The following is an 18,257-nucleotide window of genomic DNA, read 5'->3' as shown; positions in this document are numbered from 1 at the left end:
TTTTCTTCTATTCAATATGTTTCAATGTATTTTTTTATATTTTATTAGATTATTTCTCAAATGTTATTTGGATGTTATTATTTTTTTCTTCCGATTTTCTCAACATAAAAATATTCTTGTTGTTTATATTTTTTTAATCAAACATAAGTATTAAAGTATTTACAATAACTTACTTATAATGTTGAATTAACTTAATTAGACCCCTTTGCTAATTAGTTAAAATATTATTTTTTGGATTAGTTAAAGGTTAAAATATTATTTTTCTTTAGTATTGGATATGAATTTGTATGAGATGAATGATTGTGTAGTTACTTACCTATATCGAAAAAGATTTTTGCTAATTAATACTGAAAATGAGAAAATAAAAAATAGAATGTGAATTTTTTAAAAGAAACATTATAATGTATATTAATATTTTTAAAAGTGAAGTGTAATATTTTTAATGCTACAAACTTATACAAGTCTTGCCGCCACAACTTATAACTTCTCTGGATCTGTCACTAGGTGCGACGATAGTTGATGAAGCCTTCTTTATAGAGTTGTTGCGCCACCTTCGTCGTGCGCGAAGGATCCATGCCAAGGCATGTTAAAGCAAACACTATGAGATCAAATGTATTAAGAGAGGGAGATGAGATTGTATAGACAATATGTGACAGGACGAGTATGTGACCTTTGTCGATTTGCCCTTGCAATGGTGATGTGTTGTATATAGTGTGGAAACAATAATGTTCTAGAAGGAGACTGGTCAAAATCAATGATGACTTCATTTTTACACATTTGTGTAAGCATTTCAATTGTCAAATAGTATCCTTATTTTTCTTATGTGTCTTTCAACATCACATGGAAGTAAAGCAATCAAGGAAGTATTATGGCTCAGTGAGAGATTTTTACCATCATTGTCCTTGTAATACTTTGTACAATATTCAAGATTAACATCCTGGAATAATCAGATAAGAAATCTTGTATAGCAATTACCCGTTCTTAGGTCTACTTCTCTTCTGAAACCTATGACATTTGCTACCAACTTCTTCAGCTTGCCGTCATTCCTCATGGCTAGGTGAATGACATTACCTTTAGTTCACCATTCGTAGTGAGACATGTATGGTCACTTCACTTACAATGTTTTTACCCTCATCATATCACAAACAAACCATAAAATGAGCTCACCGGACTCATGCGCTTCTTGCTCTAACATAACCTTGATATTCTTCTTGAGATTCTTTGGTTGTCGTTGCTATGCGGTTTCTTGGATCAGACAACTCAAAAGGAAATCATTGAGAAAATAAATTCCAGCCCGAGTGGTAGGGCTCAATGAATGTATATTGTAGAATGTGACCCGCGCGCGGTAAAAAGAGTTGTGAAACCCGTCTTTGTAATCAAACTCATCTTTGAAATCCCGTGTCCTAATCATCAAACATAAAGCGTGGATGAATGTAAAGAATAACCTTATCATCGTGGTTACTCTCATCATAATGACATCCATTAAAGTGTTTTTTTGAATAGTCATTTGGCACATAAACGACATATTTGGAAGGAACAACGTTGATCTCAATCATCAAAGGGTTCTACCACCCAACGCTTGCCACCACTGGATCCGCTGACCCCTTAATGCATATAAATCCATTGAAATTGGAAGTACTAGGCCTTTTAATACCATTTTTGTCATTTTTAAATTGCAAGAGCCAATCAATAGGTATTCAAAACTGTTGCCACCACCGGATAATAGATAAAACGATGATTGATCATCTCTGACTGACACATGTTTGAAGAAAACATGGTTCTTTTTGTGAAAATGTACGTCATGGACAGATATACTATTCTCGTGATGGCTTTTGATCAATTGTGTTCATGAACCGACATTGTGGGTTTGAATCTTTTTTACAAACAAAAACTAGCAAATTAGCATGTACAACGGGTCGTGACTTTTCAACACAACTACACCCAAGATTTAAACATCAAAGGGGTATGTCCACGAGAAGTACATGATTAATTAAAGCAACGCTTCGGTTCAATAAGGCTAGTGGTATGTATAGATTGCATCAGAAGTAATAATTCTATGTGAATCTTGTGGTTCATCGTCCCATGGATAGGGAATTCAAGTAGTGATAAATGTCTCGATCTTCCAAACATACAACACCAGCAAAAACTCATCAATCTCGAAAGTCATGTCATGCCCTCCACGAATCAAATGAGGTTGTCCATCCAAGTACACATGACAACCAACTCCATTATGGGACAGAGGCCAAGCAACATTTAGACATCTATATGAGCGACTTTGTGAGCTATGTAACCATACTCAATTGTTCATCCATTTGTAATTAGCATAGTTCGTGTGCCAATCTTCAAACATAAGGCGTGGATGAAGGTAAAGAACAACCTTATAGTAATCGCCGTTACTCTCATCATAATGGCATCAAGAAAGGTGTTTTTTGAATAGCCATGTGGCACATAAACATATTTGGAATTAACGACGTTGGCCGTGATCGTCAAAGGGATTCCACCACACAACGACTGTCCCCACTGGAACTGCTGGGGCCAGTAAAATTTTATTGGGTCTTCGAAACTGTTGCCATCATTGGATAGTATATAAAACATTGATTAATCATCTCCAACCAACCAACACATGTTTGAAGAAAACACGATTCATTTGTGAAAACGTATGTGAGAACATATAATATTCTTGCAATGCCGGTTCATGAATCAACTGTTTTTGATCATTTTTGCTTATGAATTAACATTGTGAGTTTAAATATCTCTTACAAACAAAAACTAATATATTAACAATTAATATCCCTAATAAAGAAAAAGTACCCACAAGGAAGGGATACATGTATTTTCTCCACCCGTGACTTAACGGAGCGAAGACGAGTATCATGGTACTCGTACCCATACCTAAATGTCCTTGAAATAATTTAACCTAGATAGTAGTATGTGGGCGTGGGTTTTCAAGAGACTTGTGTGTTCAAATAACTTTATTGGTTGCATGAGTTTTTCCTCCGTTGTTGTGTACATCGTGGTCACGAGATAAATGAAAGGCTTCGATGAGTTGTGAAATATTTCTGACGGGGTATTATGTTAGGTGCATATATATGATATTGGTTTTTAAGAATTTTTTTTTATATTTTCTTCTCTTTCTCTTGATGTCACGTCTTATGCTCATTCTTATGGTATAATGAAATAAATATCTTTATTTTACCCATAATAAAGTATTTTTCTAAAATATTCATGGTTATTCATGGGCATTTATGGGTTTACCAAAAGATGTGGGTATTGGAGTTGGACATTAGGGTAAGTCCGCCTCGCGAAACCTACACCTGCGAAACCTGCAAGCCGCAAAGCTAGTCCAGCAAAACTTACATTCTAAATGGGCTCATTTATTTTGAACCCACCCCCGCCCCGCGTTTTGCAAGTAGTTCGCATCCACAAGAAAATAAAATAAAGGAGTGCAAGGGAGACTACTGTGAGACTGGGACTGCGAGTACGAGAAAGAGAAAGAGAAAGAGAGAAAGGGATTGCGAGCCATGGTCATGTGGAGGAGCCATGGCAACGCTAGCATGGTGGAGCGCGAGGAGAGGAGTGGAGTCCGAGTGACTACGAGTGAGAGAGAGAGATGATATGTCGTGGTCGTGTGGAGGAGTCATGGCGACGTCAACATGGTCGAGTGCGACGAGAAGAGAGGAGTTTCACTAACTATGCGAGGAGAGGAGAGGAGTCTGAGTGCTTGAGAATTAGGGATTTAGTCAATAGATCTGTGTTTTAGGGGTTTTAGTTTTGCTAAACCACACCCTATTTTTTTTAATAGAGATTAAAATACCCATGGGTAAAACCCATTTAACTCGCTGGTTATGCGAGATAGGCTAAAAAGCTTGCTTTTTAAACGGACTCAAAAAAATAAGGCTCGTATACCATGCAGATTGCAGATTTCGTGGGTTTTAATTCAAAATATCGCATGGAATAATATGTATTGTCACATTTATAAAAATAATGATCATCGTGTAATTTATGTGTCTTATAATAAACAGGGTCAATATTGTATGTGAAGAGGGACTAAATATACATTTTTAATAAAATATATAGACTAAATTGGACGATATAAAATTCCAAGATCTAAAAAAAAATATACAAAAACTAAACATATTTTTTCATTATTTTAATATAGGCAGTAATTTTCTTTTATGTAACCACCGCTTGACACATTTTGTGTTAAGTTTTGGTTACAATTATTTATCAATAATAATATTCACTTTCGTCCATATAAAAATAAAAATACAAAATATATACTTTAACCCTTATGTGTTGCATATGGTTATTACTATTTTGATTTTGCTTTATTGATCGAATAAGTTGCTTACGTAAAAGTAAACTCCAATTATGCCCTCTACTTGCGGTTTAGAAACTTCACTAGTTTCGAATGTATCAACGACTCCCAGCGAAGGTAGGTTACTTTGAATATTGATTTGAAATTTTAAATACTAGTAATAGTTTTGTGTTGAGCCAGAAGTCTTTGACAATTTATATGGGTCAGCAGAAGGGTACTAACTAATGCTGTTTAAAATTATTAATTGCGGGTTCCAAACTTCACTGAAATCCAAATCAACTGTACGAAAAAAATAGGTTGGACCGCACCCAACTTTGCACCTGGTCACTGATCAATGGCCAACTCGAGCTAATAATTTGGTCAGAAAATCATATTCAAATATATACGTTCTTTCACGTTCACAGCTATATTGACCTTCAATGAACAGAACCTGACACATGGAATTTAATAGTAAAATTTATAAACCACATATTACTTTGTATCGACCTGGCCATCAGCCCACCGCAGTCTCTTTTTTTTGGGGAGGGGTATTCAAACTTTGAAAGTTTGGACAAACTGAAACTACTTGAAATTACAGAGAGCAACCACAGTACATAAAATATGTGCAAGTGCAACACATTGTCCTAGAAAATTAAGCTCGTGATCTAAAAAACTGGCCCTGACGATATATATATATATATATATATATATATATATATATATATATATATATATATATATATATTGATAAATTAGATCAAATCCCATCTTACAAAGAAATTAATACCTACATAATATATTAATTTATTCTTATATATATTCTTAGGAGACAATGGTCACTATATATCTTATAAGATTCTGCCACTATATTCATACCGTAAAATGGTATAGACAGCATAGATCATTGAGGGATTAAGGGATGGCAATACCCTGTGCAAGCTCATACACATTAATTAATATTATAAAGTGGTTTGACGAATTCATGAGCATTATTGGCTTGGAAAAATTAATTGTTTGTCATTAATTCAGCTCTAGCCGCAGCTTCCGATTGATCGGGCTGTTGTTTTACATGCCATTAATATTTCGGACGTCGAATCCGAAGGTATGCTTCTGTTTATTATTTTGGGTCAATATGCATAGATCGATGAAGAAGTTTCTTACTAACAAATCATATTAGGTTTCAAACTTTACACGAACTAGCTAGCTTGGTCTAGATAAAAGTTTGAACATCACATTCACAACTAGGCGCTCCTAGAGAGTTCATTTTCTAGAAGAACATATATCACGATTGATTTGTTGAAGGAAATAATGAAACTTTTTATTAAAAAAAATAAATCCAACAATGCACTTGCAAGCACTTGACAAAATTTCAAAGTATAACAAATTTCGCGATCCTTCTTGCTCAACGTACGTAGTCTAGTGCGTATCACAACTCAATCTTTCCTAACCAACGCAACGACTCTTTCACAAAAAAACGGGGGACATGCCACACGCGGCTCTTTCACATATTGATTTAATTTAATTTATATGAAAAAAGGTTGGTATACACACATATATATTAATTTAATTTTATATAAGTGTTAAAGGCAAGAAAAAATGAACATTGAAACATGTATAGCGCATAAGTATCTTTTATGCGAATAATACTTGAAATGGAAATATTAATTCACGGTAAGGTATAGCTCCACCAATTGTTTTTTTTTTCATATGTACAAGAGAAACTATTTTTTTTAATTTGTTAATAGAGAAACTAAATTATATATATATATATATATATATATATATGATTTTATGGTTAAGATTTACATTTCTTACTATAAAATGCATTTCTATAGTATACTATGTAGAGAAAAATGTCTATATATACATCATATATCTCTCACACACATTTATTATTAAAACTAGAACATAAAAACACGTGACTCTAAGTAATACAGTAATAAAATCAAGTTCCTTCTGTCAAAACAAAAATATACTAAAAGTTCCTTTCAACTTTTATCAATAATATTTTCATTTGATATGCCTCAACAATCAAATGCGAATACTAAATTATGTGAGTATCAAAAGTTGTTATTTTCTTTTCAGACAAAAATTTAAGTTCTTATTTTGCTTCTTTCAATTTATTCAATAAGCCCAATTCCCCACGTTAGTTATGTGGGCAATTAAAAATTCATACTCCAGCATTTTTAATGTCATAGTGGAAGAAGTTGTTAATATGATTTATATTGAACAAAATATTATCGTCATGAAACAATTAATTAAAGCCCTTCAAATTAGAATCAGTTGCTTAAATGGAACTAAATTACTTTAAAAAGTAATTCATCTCAATTGTGATTAGGCCACGGCATATGTTATTATACATCACGGCATTTTCTTTAATTAATTAAGACATGCCCACAACATTTGCTTGCTCCAAATTCAACTTTTATAGTATTTCAAGCCATTGAATGTTTAAGGGGAAAAAATATCAAAAAAGAGAATTTAACTCAAAATCTGGAATAAAATTAAATCATGATTGATTAACCCTTTTCTCATTTCTGTGTCAGCTAGCTTAATTAGCAAAACAAAAATCCATCACACAATTGTCAGGAAATACAAATCAAAACCTGAAATCTCACTACCCACCTATGCTTTTTGTGGGGCAATCAATATATATAGTTGCTGCTCATATTTATAACTTACACCTAACTGTGTCCTTTCCAAATAATTTATGTACATTAAAATTTCTAAAAGAGGTACCATTCAAAATTCTCGTATCATTTCACACATAGTTCGGGTATGAATTAAGCAAATTGTTCGGTATGCATGGAGAATTCCTCCACGCACGAGCATGCAATTTGAGAATCTCTCTTGCCTTTTCCTTAGCCTTGTTTCCACTATCCACCTGAAGCACCAAGCACAATTTCGCGACCACACCAAGTTTAAGCATTTCTTGAACAACATGTGGAGTCGCAGAGAATCTCGAAACAGACAGAAGAATCTTAACAGCTCTATCATTGGCCAAAGTCGAAACCCTTAGAATCTTTTTGGACACAATGGCAAGACCTGCTGCATGATTCAAAAGTTCTGCTCTTCCCTCAGCACACTGGCATAGAATTTCCAACAACACCAGCATCATCTCGCAAGGCTTTCTCTCCTTGCAATCGAGAAGAAGCTCTACCAAAACAGGAACGGTACCTGCTTCCACAGCTTTGATCCTGTTCCTCCCCCAAGGAGAGAATTGGATCAGGGTTTGAAGTGTTGCTTTTGATGTCTTTTGAGAAATTTGATCCTTCAAGACTTGTACTAGTTCGACAAAAAGGTCTTGTCTTAGATGCAATAATTGCACTGGCTCAGCCACTTCGGACATGGATTTCAACAAGAACACTGCATAAGCGCGTGATTCAAAGAACCCCTTTTGCATAACTCTTGTTAAAGACTCAATAAAGTCGCCGGTTTTGAAGCTCAAGAGAGTCTTCAACCCTTGATCAGATAAATGAAGATTATGAAGCAAACTCAACGCTTCATCGCTTGCACTTGTTCTCAACTCGAATCCAGATCCCTCATTTGAGTCAGCCTCATTTGAAGAAACGATGTTGTTGTTGTTGATTACAATTGATGCTAGAAATTCAACAACACCAGAAGCTTCCATGCACCGCTTATTTGTTTCGCTTCCTGAAGCGATGGATTTGAGTCTCCTGAGGCATGTGAGAGGGGAATGAGAAGCGTCCTTGAGAAGCTTGGAAATTTGATTTTTGTTAATGGGGGGTTTGGGGGTTGGGATCCTTTCGATGCCGTGAGAAGTGTTCATGGTACACCACGCTTGGATGAGTCTCCGAAGGGTGTGGTTTGGTGTGAGATCGGTGTAATCTATCAAGGGCTGTTTGGTCATGGGGCATGTCGTGTTTTTCTTCGAGAACAGCCATGTTTCGATGCTTTCACGGTCGTAGGTGATGCCTGTTGAGACCGTCACTGGATCCTTCATGATTTCTAACGAAATGGGGCAGAGAAAGAATGAAGGAACATCGATCTCGTTAATGTCCATGTAGATAGAAGCAAATTAACCTTAACCTTGCGTAGATCAGAAAACGAATATTAGAAGAGGTTGTGTGGTTTGTGAACTGAAGAGGTTTGTGTGTTTTTTTGTGAATTGAAGAGTGGTATATTTTGTGTTTGAAAACTTTGGAGTTGAGAAATGAGAGCGGTGTGGTGTTGTATATATACACAGGTGCGTGTGCAAAATGTGGTGAAAAACACGCAAAAAAAAAAAAGAAATACTAGAGCCTCCATTTGAAGAGAGAGAAAGTGTGTGCGATGACTTTTCCAAAAGAAGGAAAGTTTCAACTGTGATTGGTTCACTTTACCCAGTCCTTCGTCAACACGTACATGAGACAAAACATGAACAGAAAAAAACTGAGTGAAACATTTAATGCACATGGGAGAATTAGCCACTTGACAGCTTTAGCGGTCGTATTCTCTTTACTGTCTATCAACTTGCTTCTTTTTTCTTTTTCTTTTTTTATTTTTTATTATCAAACAACGTGCTTCAATTCTTTTCTTAATTTCATCCTTATCCTGTTATCCTCAATAGCAATGAAATACTTCATGTGATGCATATTAATTTTGCCATCTCTTTTTTATCAAATTAAATTAAAAAGTATGATACTTTAATCGAAATTTTAAAAGATTTGACCTTATTTAGTTAATTTGTGGATGTTATCGTTACATTTACGGTTAATTTTATTTAATGAACAAAAATATCATTTGACTTAAAACTAATTTTACCCGGCCGTCCCAGAAATTGACTTTTAAAATTAACAAAAACTTGATAAACACTTTGATTTAGAGTTCAAGCTCAATTCTTTCAACTCTAAAAGAAATTTGTGGCACAAATCATATCAATGGTAAAATAGGCTACTCAAATAGGCTACTCAAATCCTGAATATATAGGCAATTTAATTAACGTAAAAAGAAAAATTTATCTCTTAATCATAAAATAAATATATAATTTTAATATCAGAAAGTATCTTTTATTAAAGGAAAAATAAGATAATTATCTCATATTTTTTTATTTACATTATCTAAAAGAAAAATAAAACATTGAGATTAAATAATTTAATTTCTCCTATATAAAAGATTATCGAGACATAGGTAAAAAATTTGAATTTTTAACATATTATTGTTTGCATATATTTACACCTCTAATTTAAGCATCATCCATAATTCCTAAAGAGGTTCACAAAAAAAAAATCAACAGGTGTCGTCAAATCTAATAAAAACAACTACATTATATTTTGATAAAAACTAATATTATATCATTAAACATATTTTTTAAGTATTAAGTAACAACTAACGATTTCTTTAAGAAATGAATAAAAAGTAATGATATATAAAAACATACCTTACAACTGCATATATTTATTATAGGATGTTGATTAAGAAATAATAAGTAAAAGTATTACTTCAAAATAAAACGATATATCATAGGATGTTGATTAAGAAATAATAAGTAAAAGTATTACTTCAAAATAAAACGATATTCTTAACTAAAACTATTAAAGTAACTAGTTAGAAGGATGTCTAGAATTCGGTTGGTTGCAAAAAGGATGTATAGAATGATTTTGATTAAAATACCCTTAAAAAATTTAATGAATAAGACTTATTTAAATACTCGACAAAATTATAATTACTAGTACAGTGATTTTTATCTAAAATGAAATTTTAGTTAGCATTTGGCTGCTGGCCGACAAAGTAAAGTGTTTATATCTACATAACATGTGTATACATAGCGTGAACAAAGATGAAAAAAAAAAAAAAAAAAGTTGAGATTATTGTTTGAGAATTGAGACGATAAAGATTCATCACTGCTCATTGACGTAGAGATGGCCGTCGGCGTCGTGTCTCATGAGTGTTATTATTATCTTCTTCATTTGACCTAGCCTTGCTTAAGTAATTAGTACCAACATGTTTAATTTGACCAAGTACGTGTCCAGTTTTTTTTTTTTTCATTTTTTAGAGCTTAGTAAATTGCTTTTGTTTTTAAATTGCGGGTACAATATTTTTATTTTAAATAACAAAAATTATAACAATAAATTAATTATTATTTAATTAGGCCAATATTCTAAACACAGTTTTATTATTAATTTAAAATTACTGGATATTGTGAAGTTATATGATATGGATTGCATCTTTATTTAATGAGTTTAATTAATAATTTAATATTCTTAAAATAAATAATAATCTTAACTTTATGTTGAACAAGATTAAAGGCAAATAATTTCGAAACAATGAGAATAATACTTTTATATATAATAAAAGTAGGGATAAAAATTCTCGATATGCATACTAATTATTCAAATACAAAAATATATAAGCAAACATTAAAATTGTTAGTTATTACTCGTTTGAAATAAAATTTAACAAACATGTGGTATTTGTTTAACATACAAATATAAAAATGATGTGACAGCTACTAGTATAGTATTTTGTCCAATTAATGCACATAAGAATCATCCCTAGTGGTTGGTCGTCTCACCGTAATCAGTATTCTTCTCAAACATTATATACATGACGTGTCCGAATGAACGATGACAAGTGAATTTATACTGGTATATATGTTGTAGTGCATGTCTTATTCTTTTCTTTGAGGGCTTGCAACTCCCAAATATCGTAGTGGCTATATAATATCAATTTGTTATAATAATTACATTGCTCTAAAGGTGAGTTTTTTTAAAATTATTTCCAAATTCCTACCATATATAGAGTGAAAGCAATAGAATTCCTTCACGTTAAGCATCGAATATATGGATCATTGTTAGTGTTGTCGGCTAAGTCAACCACCTTATCTGTGTTTAAGAGATTCTAGAGGACAATAACAGGGAATATAATTTTTTCTAACATTTGAACATCATCTTGTAGATATTAGCTCATTTTGGGCTTCGCATTTGAAGACTTATTATTTTTACTACGAGGACTAGAATATGAATAAAAAAAATCGCAGGGACTATACTTTCAACAATATAGAACCACCTTAATTATATATACATATAATTTTAAATGTTTTTTAATTATTAACTCAAGCTTAATTAATAAAAAATCATCTTCATATTTTCCCAGGGATCATTTTTCTATCCCGCATTTCATAAAATTTGAAATATTTTTTTATTATCTCCGATTGAATATTTTGGAATTAGTCCCTATTAAAAAAATTATTTGATTTTCATCTCCAAAATGAATGTTTTTCATTAGTATTCATTTCAAGACTGAAAAATAACATATTTTAGGACTAAGACAAATTATGGAGCCACGTGTTCACATACGGAATCACATAGTACTTTTTGGTATTTTTTATATGCGATGGTTATGTGACTTTCTATTAGACACATAAATAATTAACAGATGTCATATGATCGTAGGAACCAAAAATATTGCTTTTAAATTGAAGAAAAATAATGAAAATCATAGATAAACTTTTGAAGGTATTGAAATTTTTCCATTTTGCAGAGACTAAATATACATTTAACCGATTTAAAAGTTTAAAAATCAAATTAGTGAATATTTAATGAAATTTAAAGAAATTTTCAAGATGTAAAATTAAGGTTCGAAGATAAAAGAAATGACAGAATATATTTTAGTTTTGTCTAAAATATGATTTGTTAATTAATTAGTAAATTTTGAGTAAAAGAAACTTAAAATAATCAACTTGATTTTGCGGTAAAAATAAGTAACAAATGAGAAATTACGGATTTTAAGTAAAATAAAAATAATAGAGTAATTTGCTCAATTTTAAAACTAAATAAATTTAATTAACTGAAAAAATTACTTATAAAAAATAAAAAGTTTGAAAGAGTAAAATAAATTATAGTCTTAATTAAAAAGACTAAAAATATAATTATACCTTGTTATATAATTTAAAATATTGTAATTATTACATAATATAATTAATCAGTCATGTTTATATAATTTGATGTTGTATTATTGAAAATATAACTACTGATCTTTAAAAGTATACTATAAATTTTCCAATACACACACCCAATATATCAATGTATTTTTGGAATTGAAGTTTTTCTCCCATGAATCCATGACACGGAAGAATGTTCAATTTCACGCACCAGTGTTTTTTATTGGGGGATATTAGTTTTATCATACAAGTGGGCCTAGCCCCATTTGTTCACAAAAAAAAGTTTTATCATACAGGTTCACAATATTTACACTAACAAAATAAAAATCTCATTTCAGTAAGATTTTATGTTTTATTTAAAAAAAATAATATACAAGAAAGGTTCTAAACAATGACCGTACAATAATATATATTTTTCTATTATTGAGATCATCTTGTTAAATGTTATCATTTTCATATTATTTCCTAAGAATTTAACACGAACAAAATGAGTGTAAATTAAGTTGGTGATGGCCACGATGACGTAGCTGGTGATTGTCGAGATGTCGGCTATAAAATTTGTCACGTGATGACCCCGCGTCAAGTCAATGCAAGTATACTTTAAAACAGCATAATTCATAAACGAAAAATAAACTTGGACACTGTGCCTGTTTGATAGAAAAAAAAGAAGAGAAAATGATAGATAAAAATAAAATGGATAAGTGAAAATAAGTAAGAAATTAAGTAAAAATTAAAAATATTTTCTTGAAGAGAAATATCAAAAGAGATAAAAAAATAAATTAAGTGTAAAAGACATTCACTACAGTTGCTTTAGAATTTTATTTATTTTTCAAAAAAAAATTCTTTTTAAGAATTTTAATACGTAATTGTGCATTTTTTTCTTGGTAAAATAATTAAGAAAATAAATTAATAGTTTTCATTTTTGGTACCATTCATATAAAAAAAACACCATCCCATCAAAGAGCTGAATAAAAGTATCATTTAAAATAGTTTCTCACTAATTATAATAAATTGGAATACGTTGTAAATAGATTAGTTGAAAATACTAGTATAATTTTTTTATAAAAAAAATAGAGGTCTTTTTTTTCTTTTTTCCTTTTGAAAGGAAATAGAGGTATTTTCTAAATTCATAAAAAAAATAATTTTATTCTATATGAAAAAATCTTAAACAACCAAAGTTTAAGAATATAATTAATTAGGATATCTCCAAAAAAATTAGGAGTGCTAATTATTGATAGATCGATATTAAACTATCTATTATTGACTTTGCAACATTAAAATGATTCAATCTTTCTATTAATATCATGTTGACCAGGAACCTTAGAAAGACCGAAGACCAATTAATCAAACTTTTTTGGGTGTCTGTTAATATCAGTCGTCAAACCCATTCTATTGTTACCGAATACCATTTCATAGAGTAAAATACAGGGAACAAGGTCGTTAATAAGTGGGCGCCTTAAATTAATTACCGGAGGCGTTTCTGAAACTCCTACAACAAATGTTTTTGGTTAGTATGTAAAAAGAAAAAACAAACACTCCCTCCATTTGTATATTTATTGACGCCGAACATATTTTACTGGTGTTACTTAAATACATGGAATAAAAGTGTTTACGGAAAAATGTTTAAAAACTTTGATATGTGAAAATTTAGATTAAGGACTAAAAGTAAAATTAATTAAAATTTAGAGACACAAAATGGTAAATCTAAAATATATTTATTTTTCTAACTTCTGATCTCAAGTATAGCCTAAAATATTATTCATAATATTTTATGAAAAGTCAGCCGTATCAAAAAATAATTATATCATTATTGTTCAATTTATGATGCTTTAAAGAATTATGATACTTATGTGTTTTTAATCTCGAAGAGCATATGTATATTTTCGTAAGTGATATGTATCTTATTTGATTTTTTTTTATTCGTATGAATGAGAAAAATATTAAAAATTTATAATAGCTTACTCACTTTTCTCAATTAATTAAGTTAAACCTCTAGACTCTTATTTGTTTATCTAATGATGTCTTCTTTTAGAAGAAGAGAATTGTTCCTCCAAAAGCATTAAAAATGTATCATATTAATAATAAGCTCTCATTTCCGACTTAATTAAAGCATTTGAATTTAGAGCATTTCAAAAGCGTCTTAGGAGAGACGAGGTAGAATGTAAAACCATATTAATAGCACTAAACTATCATCTAATGTCTCTATAAATTCTATAGGTTGTTCAAATTACATTAAAAACTTTTTTCAAGTTGTGACAATGGTATATTTTTACGGCATTTAAGTCTTTCATCATACCTCTCTTTGTTCTGCTTTTTAGTCTTTAATCATACATTTCTTTGTCCTCCTTTTTTTTAAAAAATAAAAAATGTTTTTTGAATTTCAAATACAAGTGATACACAAATCTCTCATGCATTCTTTTTCTCTCTCTCAGACATTTTGCTTCTCTCAAAGAAGAAAAATCAGTCTGTCTCACACCTCTATCTGTTGATCCCACCCCGCCACACCACCACCACTGTTCCGTTGTGCCATCACGGCTGCACCACCATTCCTCCCACCCCGCCACACCACCTCCACTGCTCCGTTGTGCCACCACGGCTGCACCACCATTCCTGATGATCTCTTAGTGAGATTTGTTTCATTTCTTCTTTTTTTTTTTTTCAAATATTCTTTGTCTTAAACTCATATTTTGATTTTTTGGAGGATCCTTTGAGCCCATTAATGAGAGTTTTAGGGTCTTCTAATTTCTTTAATGGGAATGATGATTTTTCATTTTAGGGTTTCTATTTGAGGGTTTTAATTTGTTTTGCTTAATTGTGTTCTTCTTCTCCCTCTTTCCCAATCTCTTCTCCTCTACTTTAGTAGAAGGTTGTTGGAGGATCATCTTCTCTGTGTTAGCCACCATGACAAGAATTGAGGGAGCACAATGGCCGTCTCCTATCAGAATCGTGAGCACACATGATGTCCCCTCTTATGCATAGTCATTCAGGTAAGTGGGCTTAGTGCGGTTCCTTATTGGGTCTGGTAGTTGGAATGTCTCCTGTGGTGCTGCTATTGCAATCAGTCCGTCAACAAAGCAATGACACCTCAGCACAAGAACACAGACGAAACAGTATCTCCATCGTGAGTTCCGTGGTTCTCTTTTCAGGCGTCAATAATTCAATCTCTATGAGCTCAAAAACTGCACCACTTTCAACCATCATGATCCTGTTTCTCCCCCAGTGGCAAGCGATTAACATGGCATGAAAAGCAGCCTTCGTGTCTTGTTGGTTAGTCCCACTTTCCATTACGCTGGAGCTAGCTTCTTGCATGAATGTGTTGAGTAACATCAATGCATGGGACTTCACAGCAATTGAATTCTCCATCTCATCAGAGCCCAAAACCCGCGTTAGGGAATCCAATATTTGATCATTTTTCTCTGCTAGAAGAAGCTTTATTTCCTCTTCTGGCACATCAACAAGTTGCAATAAACTTAAAGCTTCTTCTAGAGCCTTATCAAATTGACTTTTTCTAAAACAAGTCAACATGAATAAGATCATGGCCTTTGGGACACCAGCCTGAAGTAACAAACATTTGTTAATATTATTTCTCTCGTTTCGAGTTGCTAGCAATTTCAATTCCTTGATCGTTTTGAGTTGCAAGTTGGGGTCCTTGATATCTTTGAGAAGCTTGAGGACTTGTAACTTGTTAAGTGGTGGCTTAGGTGTGGGAACCCTATGAATACAATTTTGGGTGCACCAAAATTGGATTAGGCGGAGAAGGGTGTGATTTGGGGTTAGGTCAGAGTGTTTAGGGAGAGGTTGTCTTGTGATTGGGCATGTGGTGCTTTTGTTGGTGAATAGCCAGTGTTCAATGCTGTCTCGGTCGTATGTGATACCTGTTATAGTGGTTACCGGGTCTTTCATGATTTGAAGGGATATAGGGCAGATGAAATACTTTGGAACTTCAATTTCATCCATTATTAAAACCAAGCTAGTTTGCAGATATAAATAATCATATAAAGTTGTTGGAATTGCAAAGTACTGGGAAGAAAATTAGTGTACAAGTCTGAGATCGTAGCGTTTTATATATTCTACTATTCATCATTCTAACTTCTAAGTAAACGTTCCGTGGTCAAAGGAAGGAAAAAGTGGGTGAAAATTAATTAACAAACCAGAGATACGCGGAATTGTGGGGGGTATGAGCATGACTGTACGAGGTTACCAGGTGCGCGCGCGAGTAGAGACAGAAAGAGCTTCCAATGCAAAAAGACCAATGAACAACCAAAAACATCCAACCTAGTTGGATACCTGATTAAATTATATGTATAAACAAATTAGTTTTATCTTATATTATAAGTATTAAAATTTGAAGAATACGATTGTATATAATTATTATTATGTAGTAGTTAACAAAGTCATAAGTTATTGAAATGTTTAATTGAAATTAACTTTATTGCATACTTCTTAAAAAAAATTATTGCATGAGGGAGCAACGTCGTAGAGATTAAACAGGAGGTAGCTTCAGCGTGTTGCCAGGAGTTAATGGAGTAACAGGGATAAATAAGGACTTTTAGGGTAATGTAAAACAGATTAAGAAAATACATAAATTTTTTTAAATGACGTGTCAATATGTTAGCGGATGAGACAGAATTTGGGACATAGTAGGAGACAGTTATTTAAATCCCTTCACTTTTTCTAAGCTCGGTAGGACCATTAAGCATCAACCTAGCTTCCACCAATGTCTGAAAAGTTATATATTCTTTAGAGAGAAAAAATGTGTAACAAAAATATCGGCACGTAACTTCTTTTCTTTTTTACATAATATTCTTGAAAACATTTTTTTTATAATCATGCTAATTTTAATAATTTTTATTCCCATGTGTTTTACTGAGTTTGTTTTCTTAAATATTACTATTACATAAGACAAAAATGTGTGAGGAAAGAACATGTTTATTTATCGATGAAAAATAACATGTTATTTCCTATGTCCACACACGCGTGTTAGGTCTTACACTCTTTCTTTAAAAAAATTCTTAAATTTTTAGAATTTATTTGTTTTACGGTTTAAAAGTTGGTTCTTGAAAATGTAATATGAGAATACATATTCATGTTTAAATTTGGATTTGAGCCTAATTTATTGTCAAATTCATGGTGTTACCTATTATAGGCGGGTCCAAACATTTTACTTAATGAGAACAAAGAAATGGTCTATAATAAAATGGTTTAATTTTTTTTCTCTAACTTATTTTGCTAGTTCAATTTGATATTCTTATTATTTGTATGTTCAATCAGGTCAAGTGTGTTTTTTTAAATAATTCAATTAGGTATTTTATTTTTAAAATGTTCAACTACATACTTTATTTTTTAAAATGAATTTAATTTGGTCTTAATTAAAATCAATTTACGTTTTATTTATTAAAACTTTTGGAGCAAATGAAAGAATAATGAGACTAAATTGAATTTATTTTATAAAATAAAAGATCTAATTGAACCTTTTAAAAATAAATTATCATATTTAATCATTTTTTAAAAACTACAAGACCTAATTAATCCAAGGAATATCAACAAGTGATGATAATTTTTTCTTTTCACTATCTATTTGGAATTATGTCAAGGTGTATTTTTGTATTACTAATTTACTACATATTTAATACTAAAAGTGTGAGAATGATAAAAATTAAAATAATAAAGTGATAAAATTAATATCAACATATTCTCTTTTTGACCTTATACTTTTCTTTATTGATTTTAATATATATATATATATATATATATATATATATATATATATATATATATATATATATTATATGGGGAGAAGACTTACTTTTTTTATGGGGACAAAAACAAATTCTTAAATATGTTTAAAAAAGAAAATAAAAATCTTGTATATATTCAATCTTGCAAATTTTGCGTTGAGATATCTAATAATCGATAAGAAGGAATGCATTAAAGATCCCACATTAAGACTTACCTCACCTACTTTTGACCAAGCTTGCCTCCGGTGCTACCTTTCCGCTCACATTCCTTCCATAAAGCCTGGCCTCTTGTACAGTAATATACACGTTACTAATTGTGTCACAAGTTATGTTGCTCTTC

General features: G+C 31.4%; 2 protein-coding genes across 2 annotated transcripts; both read right to left on the bottom strand.

The window, feature by feature from the left end:
• Positions 1–6,831: 6,831 nt before the first annotated feature.
• On the bottom strand, positions 6,832–8,480 carry LOC100809123 (E3 ubiquitin-protein ligase PUB22). The gene has a single exon (XM_003520668.5). The coding sequence runs from the start codon at positions 8,319–8,321 to the stop codon at positions 7,059–7,061; it is 1,263 nt and encodes a 420-aa protein (XP_003520716.1). The 5' UTR covers positions 8,322–8,480; the 3' UTR covers positions 6,832–7,058.
• A 6,765-nt stretch (positions 8,481–15,245) lies between these two features.
• LOC100808586 (E3 ubiquitin-protein ligase PUB23) lies at positions 15,246–16,136 on the bottom strand. The gene has a single exon (XM_003520667.3). It carries the CDS (start codon positions 16,134–16,136, stop codon positions 15,246–15,248), a length of 891 nt encoding a protein of 296 aa, XP_003520715.1.
• Between the last annotated feature and the right edge of the window lie 2,121 nt (positions 16,137–18,257).

Source organism: Glycine max, chromosome 3 (assembly GCF_000004515.6).
Source record: "Glycine max cultivar Williams 82 chromosome 3, Glycine_max_v4.0, whole genome shotgun sequence".
In the NCBI taxonomy this organism is placed as follows: domain Eukaryota; kingdom Viridiplantae; phylum Streptophyta; class Magnoliopsida; order Fabales; family Fabaceae; genus Glycine; species Glycine max.
Note: the sequence above shows the minus strand (reverse complement) of the source record. Positions and strands in the feature narration are given on the sequence as shown.

Coding starts and splice junctions, on each gene's coding strand:
- LOC100808586 (XM_003520667.3), bottom strand. CDS start 16,136: ATGGATGAAATTGAAGTTCCAAAGTATTTCATCTGCCCTATATCCCTT.
- LOC100809123 (XM_003520668.5), bottom strand. CDS start 8,321: ATGGACATTAACGAGATCGATGTTCCTTCATTCTTTCTCTGCCCCATT.